This window comes from Anneissia japonica, unplaced genomic scaffold, assembly GCF_011630105.1.
Source record: "Anneissia japonica isolate Jap-2015-1 unplaced genomic scaffold, ASM1163010v1 scaffold284927_len164819_cov98, whole genome shotgun sequence".
Taxonomy (NCBI): domain Eukaryota; kingdom Metazoa; phylum Echinodermata; class Crinoidea; order Comatulida; family Comatulidae; genus Anneissia; species Anneissia japonica.
Window position 1 is genome coordinate 119,399 of NW_022707166.1, and position 8,716 is coordinate 128,114.

Here is an 8,716-nt window from a genome sequence, read left to right on the forward strand (position 1 = left end):
TATATATATATATATATATATTTGTTTCTAGCCGTAATTATTGTGTAATGGAGTGTATCTGGTGGTATTTGAATCTGTTCAACCATGAAGCCTCCGTGGTCTAATGGTTATGACGCTCGCATTGACAGCTACAGGTCGCAGGTTGGAGTCCCGCCAGACTCCATCCATATCGATAGCTCTACTCTGTGTGCGGTTGAGCTAATGGCAAAAATAATTTACTTTGATGAAGCATAAGTAGTTCTCGGATTATATTATTCTTGACACAGTGGTTTAAACTATTTTATTTGTAATCGTTGGATTAGTTAAGATTATGTTTGATCTATATGTATTCATAGTTTAACAATGAACTGGATTGAAGTACTTCACGGTTATTTCTCAGGTGATCGGCGGTCGGTCCGTCAATCCTTAAAAGTTAGATCTTCGAAACGCTAATTGACCTTTCCAGACTGTCAATCAAAAATTTAACCGCTGACCAATCAGAACAGGGCTAGGAATACGCGCGTATCCCACAAACACTGTGTTGTCCCGCAAAAGCACGTGTTTGCGTATGTTTTAATATTGTCGTTTTGTGTGACCTTAGCAACAATATCCAAGATGGCGGGGCTTAGCGGAAAGGTCCATTCACTTTAGTTAGAAAATCTAAAAGATGCGGATAATCACATGTTTTTCCTTCTGTAAATTATGGCTTGTTAGCTTTGTTATGTTAATAATTATTGTGCTATGAGGTTTACGACCGTATTCTTAAAACAAACTACAGTCTAACTTCGAACTAGAACTTTATCCTAGTTGCAACTTAAACTTCAATTTATATTCATAAACAACGTAGTTCTAACTACGTCTAAAAGTCCTAGTTATAGTTCAGCTGAAGACGACTGGCAAGTATATCTTTACTCATTCCGGCTGGCCTATCCTTATTTAGGGGACACCCTATTAAGGGGTCATCTGTGTTGGTCCCAAAGGTGTCCACTTAATAGTGGTTCTATTGTATTTAAAATTATGAAATGTGGATGTGGTATTATGTAAAGTTCCATTTTATTTGCATATGTTATACAAAATGGTAATGGAAATACCATTTCTAAAGCGCAATGAAATGCAAATATCGAATTTGGTAACTAGATGATTGTTTAAATAATTTTATTATTAATTGGGATAATAAATAATAAATAAATAATAAATGCATATTACATTGAAACAAAATTGGTAAACGAAGTAATTGCGTGTAATTACCTTTATTTGGTAAAAACCCCATATTGTATATCAATTACTGTACTGCACTATGTATTCAGCATCAGATACCGTATGTTATAAACTATTGATATTTGTATTTATTGGAATGTTGATTATGCAGATTATAATTTATTATGCATTACGTATGTAATTGACTAATACAATAGATTAATACCATTAATTTAATAATTATAATAATAATAATTAATAATGAATTAAATAGTGAGGTATAGTTAATAATTATAACAAAACAAGTAAACAAGATAAACGATCGTTGAGCATGCGCAGTGTTCTTCTTTCTTTCAGCCAATCACGTTGATCATCCAAGTGTTAAAATAAGAAAAAAAGGACGAAAATCATTAAAATTGATAATATTACTTCAGGAAATAAATTAATTATTTGGCCTATATTAGGCTTCGCAGAATGGAATTGCAATTATAAAGTCAAAATATCTATAGGTCTATAGGAATGATCTTTCTGCAGTGATGCCTACAATACTGAATATTAAATCGTCAGCCTTTTCCTTTCATTAGTTAGTTCAATATAACATTACATCCTTGTCATTAAATTGGTGGGGGCTAACAACACACTGCATTTTGTTGGCCTATTATTTAACGAAAACGAAATTATTATAGAAAAATTTAAGTCATTTATATGTAGCTTATTTTCAATTTATATTGTACTATTTTTTTACGTTTCATCCCTTTCCAAAATCAAATCGTGGAGCCCTAAACTTAGTATCTTAAACTTAAAATTGATCGAGTACTATCCCACATATCAAGCCCCTTGAGCATCTTATTTTAAACTACATTATTATTATTATTTGTGGGTGTGTGCTTGTGGTGTAGGTAGGTGGGTGTGTGTGTGTGCGTGATCCGCGTACTTCGGTTTACCTGTACTGTAGATCCTTCAAAAATAATACTGTAAATAAATTTAAAAAAATAAAAGGCTCCACACTAACAAATTTTAAGTGACAAATTTGCCTGAATTGCCCATGGAAATGGTGATTTCATATCACATACATAATTGGACATGATGATGTCTTATCTCATCCATATATGGAGATAATGATGTCATAATAACGAAATATGGGAAAGTTACAGGTAGGCCTATTTTTCACATGAAGTTTAATAGTGTGGATAAATCTTAAAGGCTATTTAAATCATATACATCTACTGATTTCGAAAAACAGAATTAATAACGCTGAGATAGGAAATTATGCGTTGTTGGTGAATAAATATATACGGTAACTTATATAAATACATAAATCATAATCCTAGCCATAAAAATATTACTTCACTAAGTGACATTTGCACAATGACTCACCATTTATGATCCACTCGTCAAATGAGGACGGCACATAAAGAACGGTCAATGTAGGAATGGGGTATGCAGGTTATTAGGATCTTAGTGATGTAACGTCTCTACCAATAATAGTTTTTAGGGACAGATGGGTCATTGAGGCGTTATAGCGTCCCTTCTTTGCAACACGTAGTTTGGTTTGATTAGGGTGGGGTATGCGGGTCATTTCATCTATAGCGTAGTGACGTCCCTACCCTATGATGCATAGTTCCAATTGTATGTAGGCCTATTTTGCATATTTGCCCAAGATGGCACCATTTGTTCTGCAATTTGAATTGCATTTGTACACCTACCAATGTATTGATACCGGTAACTAGCATTGTTATATACATTGTTAATGTATTGCATTAACCGCTACTGGGGGATCGGATTCAACACTAGTCACCAAGTAGTCTAGTCGTTATGACACCAGGCTAGTTATCTAGGTAGTTTGTCCGATTCTCAACTGAATCACTTCCGATTTTTTTTTCGCTAGTATTTTGAAACGTATGGTTCTGTGTATTCAGTACTATAACACATCAGGTAGGGTAAAACATCATTCCAACAATATTATTGTTGACAAAACTATGAAGTGTTTTAAATTTTGTTAAAAATTTTGTTAATTTTGTTACTCCTGAACACCCAAACAAGTATTAACTGTACATATTTTCATCTTTCCATAAACGAAGGCACATAATAAAGTGGATATTGCTGTGCACATGTAGGCAATACACAGAAACATTTTTAATAACAAAAAACAACTGAAAAATTAATATTGCTTTTTAAATAGATATTTATTAATAAACAGGATTACAAAAATAGGTTATAAGTTGGATGCTAATGATTTATTATTATTTTGTTATTATAATTTTGTAACAATACCTAATACCTCTTTATAAGAATGGTTGTGGATACTGGTATTTATGCTACAGTAAAGTTTGTCAAACCACATGTTGAGGTACCACGAAGATTAAGAGAAAATATTAGATTTGGTCTTATACTTTCTCGTTGATGATTTACAATCAATTATACAGTATATTTTTGCTATACAGACCTACTTTAAAGAGCCTATATATTTATTATGCAATTTCTATTAAAATTCTGGCTGTGCAGTTTCAAAATAGAGATCTTTGTAATCATTGTTGCTTTTGTATACATTTTGCATACATACAATTGATCTCGTGATGTTGTGCTCACTTCCATGGACAGGTGGAGGATTTTAATATGTTGTACCAAAGATACTATAAACACAAGATAGAGTTCTCCACAGAAAAATACTGTTCCCCCGAAATGCAATGTGGAAATGCAAACAATGGGGCGCCGCGTACGGCTGGATTTTAAAAAAAAACTTATGTCATCGTTACACAACTGTGAATACATAACCTCCTTTTGCAGAGGTAGAAATCGTTGCCATTATCCTTAAGATACAATAAGTAGGCATTAAATAAATTAAAACAATAAAATGACAGACACCAAAGCGTAGAATCGTATGAATGGGCTCTGATTAGTGATAACGTTTTCCTCCATTAATGGAAAAAGAAGGGCGTCGTGTACGTCTTGATATACTTAGCAACAGAAGGGCGCGCCCTATACGTTTGGACCAAGAGCTATTAAACAACTAGAGTGCTGACAAGATGGCGCAGCAATGCAGAGTTATGTGTGTACCATCCAAGATGGCTGTCGTACTAAAGCGCCACCTTCAGGCTTAGTATACATATTATTAAATATTAATAAGCCCTCTGACTGACTATTATTTCAGTAATGATAATGAGTAATGGTAATAACAAATTATTAAACTATTTTAGCCAAAACGAGGCCAAGTGGAACATCTTATTCAAAAACAAAGCACCAAGGAATGAAAATTAAAATTGTGTACATTACACCCAAACACCGCAACGCTCGAGTTTCAAACATACGGGTAACTAGCTGTACTGAACTTTCTGCGTAAATTGAGGACGCAATTGCAAACGATGGCGCTGAGCGAAATTTGATTGGCAAAATCTATGGCAGCCATCTTGGATGGTACATTGGAAGAAACATTGCGGTTAGCGCTCTAGTATTCTTATTATTATCTCTATGGACCAAGTATAGAAAACTTGTATAAAGGATAAAAAGAGAAGGGCGCCGCGTACGTCTGAACCAATTTCCGCCTCATTTTTGCTGTGCGAGGGCTCTATCTTGTATTTCTAGTATCTTTGGTTGTACGTAACTGAATTTTCTGTCCCCACTATCAGATTTTATACGACAAATAAATGTGATGTGCCTAAATATATGGGCATGGCGATGCTTTATTGCACCTGAATATGGGTGTGTCACCTTTATTTTTCACATAAAATGTGATAGATAAGACACTGGAAGGGATGTTTCATGAAAACTCTTCGGATTCAGTATCTTACAAAATCAGGTTACAACTTATAAAACACTTTTTCCTTAGCCAGGCTTTAAGGTAGCTTAGAAATTAACGATAGCTTATAGTGAGTCAAAATGATTTAAAAGATTGTAGTTGATATAACCTGTAGCAGTGATTCTGGAATTGTGTCCAGTAAAGAGGGCACTGCTGGTCAGCTTCAGTTCCTCTTGGTCCTGATGCCAATGCAATGACCACAGCCAAGGTGATAGCAATACGCAGCATATTAGGCCTATAGCACAGGATTTAAAAGTTTGCGGAAAAGATTTGTAGGCCGTAACCGTAACGCAGCATGAGAGAAGTATATATAATGAGACGTTTAACTTATTCAATTCGATCTTTATTTCAGACAAAATGGACAAAAGTCCATGTTAAACATACAACAAAAAATAGATTGAAGGAGAAAAAACAATAGAAAAACAAAAAAAAAAAAAAAAAAAAAAAAAGAAAAGAAAATGCCATGACTAAAGAAAATTATGCAAAGAGAAGTTGTCTTCATATATATCACAAACACAAAATACAGCAAAAACTCAGATTATTTTGAACTAACGAATATGTGTCAGCCATGCGTTCCTTAAAGCCACAGACTTTCTCAAATATTCATAAAAAGGGGGAATCCCATTGACACTAATTGTTATAATTTAAAATCGTCAAACACTTAAAAAACTTAATTCTAATGCAAATAAAATACAAATTTTGTTCATTTATACAAAAAATGGAAATTACATAAAATGTGACCATATAAACCCACAGGACACCAAATTGGTCTTGTTAAATTAGTGGGACGAGAATTGGAAAACTATATTATTTATTATTAACGAAAATAATCATTTAAAATTATTGAAAATGTATACAAATTTACGCTAGAAAAACACTTCATAATCTAACTTAAAAAAATCTATTCGAAGTTCTATATATCATGCACAAGAGAGTACAGTATAACACATACTCCAATTATCTAAATATACGCCATCGTGCCGGGATTCAATTTCGACATTAATTATGTCATCGTCAGGAATCATGTACCATTATTGTGGACCCGGGGAAAATCCCAAATTTCGTTACAGTATTTATAATGTAATATCTAAGCTTTATACATGTAATTTTATAATTTTTATATCTTAGAAATAACGTTGCAAGGGTTTTTTTCAACGTTGTGTTGACATCAATGTCGGAGTCGGTGTTGACAATATTGTTACTCCGTTAATTGTACCTTACTTTGAATTCGGTCTATGGCCTGTTTTGTGAGACTCATACGGTCAATCTGAAAAATCAATAAGCATTTATTAGCATGCTTATTCCACCCCAAGTTGTCTAAATTCATATGGTTCCACTAGCATCTGAACCATTTCTTAAAGCCCAGCTCTGGAGGAAAAGACACAAAAAGAGTGCTTAACGAAAAACTTGAGAACGGTATATGCGATACAAATTTTTGAATATTTAAAAACTGGTGAAAAAAGGGGTGTAGGCCTATCACCCTTTCCCGAATCCGGGCTTTAAAGTCTCAATAGATATTTAGAACAATCATTTTGCGGCTCTGACTTCAAAACCGAGTCAGCATTTAAATCACAATATTGCACATTATTATATTCAAAGAGGTTACACCATCCCATAATTATGTATGTTTCTTTGCAAAAAAAAAAATATATATATACTCAAAATAGGCCTAATATATTTTTACATTTTCAATTAAGTCAATTTTTAAAATGTTTGACGTATGTACAGGATTGTAATAATAATAATAGAAATAATAATAATAATAATAATAATAATAATAGTAATAGTAGTAGTAGTAATAATAATAATAATAATAATAATAATAATAATAATAATAATAATAATAATAATAATAATTATTATTATTATTATTATTATTATTATTACTACTACTACTATTTCTATATGTATTTTTTAAATGTAAACAGTTTAATGCTCAGAGATAGGTTTAATGTTTTTACCGTGACTATCAGTGCAGGCAGTAAGTTAATTTTTTTCAGTTTTTAATTTTGTTTTATTGCTACATTTCAACGGTATTCAATGTATTGTATTTTATTTGTTGGTAGGGGATTCGTTAAGCACACTTGATGACAGATTTTTGTTTAATTTGCTTTTCTTTCACCCCCGTTAAACCCATTTTGTTGTTTCTTTGTCAGCAGATTGAAAATAAATTAATATAAATAAATGTAATCTTAAAGATTAGAGAAATCTTAAAAAGTCCTACCTTTCCAGTAGTCCATTTCGGGAAACTGTCAAAAATCAACACATAGCCAGGTATACTTTCTTCGAGTCTCACCTAATAAAAGAAATTAATTTTCCATAAGCAAAATAATAATAATAATAATAAAAATAATAAATAAATAAATAATTATATATAAAGAAAAATATAAATCCTACAAACGATAAAACTAATATAATGTAATATGCGAGCATTTTTGTTCTTAATGACGTTTTGAAACAAACGTTTAAAACTATTTGTACCGGATCTAACATAAGACAATTATGAGTAAGATCACACAAAATAACGTCGTATTTAGTTTACGCACCTTTCCAGTTAGGTAAGAGACAATCTCGTCTTTGCCAATGATGGCGTTCTTCTTTGTCCTATTTTCATAAATAAAATAAATACTTGTAACTATAATGCAGCTACGATTATAACAAATAACTTTTATATAGTTATAATAATGAGGTACTGTAGTTTGGCGCAGCGGTTCAGGTTTGGGCTTTCAATCGTAACGTCGGGGTTTCGAGTCTCCGCTGTGCAGATTTGCTTGTGTCCCTGGGCAAAGCACTTTAGCTACATTGCTACAGTCCACCCAGCTGTATCAATGGGTACCAGCAAACTGCTGGGACTAACCTGCAACGGACTAGTGTCCCGTCCAGGGGGAATACAACTCTCATCCGCTTCACACTACAGAAACTGGGAATAAGCTCCAGCCCTATGAGCCCCAGTGGCTCGGAAAGGATTTTTTTTAGTAGTATCTAATGCACAGTGATTCCACTGATTAAAATTATATAATGAGTATAATAGTCTTACATACCTTAAGCAAATACAAATTTCTTCAGATAGGCGCTCATCCGGTACCCCAATTACCTGGCAAATATTAAGCAATAGATAACAAACCTTAAGTCACTCACCATAGGAATCAACGAGAACATTAATGACACAAAGCACTGTTCCGCTAAGCTCCGCCCCTTGTATAATTTTGCTACGGTCCTACGACAGCGTAGATGTACGCAGACACGTGCGTTACTACCATACTCGGGGCAGGGCGAAACACGTACTATTTATTAGGCCTATTTTAGCCTGGTTGTAAAACTACTGAAATAAACTTTAGCGGGAAAAAAGTAAATCAATTTTTGGTTTTTCTGAATCAGCATACCCTATAGTGAAAAAGAAAAAGAAATCCCCATGCCTAGGGCTTGGGCAATTTTTTTTTACAGCACTTTGAAATTTTGGCCTAAAATACCCTATTTTAAACTATTTAAGATGGGGTAGGGAAAATAAATTTATGTTTTTGGTCACTTTTACATATACTGTGGATATGAAATGTAACAACAACTTGGCTATATAGTTACTCATCACTCTCATTAAAAAGTTTGATCGGAATGATGACGTCATAATGAAAAATTCCAAGATGGCGTCAATTATGGTGGGGGAAAACTATGTTTTTAATGTAAAAATCATTTTATTGTTATCAAAGTACAATACAATCTCAATACAATATTATACATACATACATA

The 8,716-nt window shown here is 33.0% G+C and overlaps 1 protein-coding gene across 1 annotated transcript in view; it reads right to left on the reverse strand.

The window, feature by feature from the left end:
* Positions 1–5,485: 5,485 nt before the first annotated feature.
* The window catches only part of LOC117106345 (medium-chain acyl-CoA ligase ACSF2, mitochondrial-like), a 15,511-nt gene continuing 12,280 nt past the window's right edge, over positions 5,486–8,716 (reverse strand). The window contains exons 5-8 of the mRNA XM_033247717.1: positions 8,014–8,066; positions 7,519–7,576; positions 7,197–7,268; positions 5,486–6,239 (exon numbers count right to left, since the gene is read on the reverse strand). Coding sequence (XP_033103608.1) covers positions 6,171–6,239; positions 7,197–7,268; positions 7,519–7,576; positions 8,014–8,066 — 252 coding nt within the window. The 3' untranslated portion in view covers positions 5,486–6,170. The remainder of the gene's footprint in view (positions 6,240–7,196; positions 7,269–7,518; positions 7,577–8,013; positions 8,067–8,716) is intronic.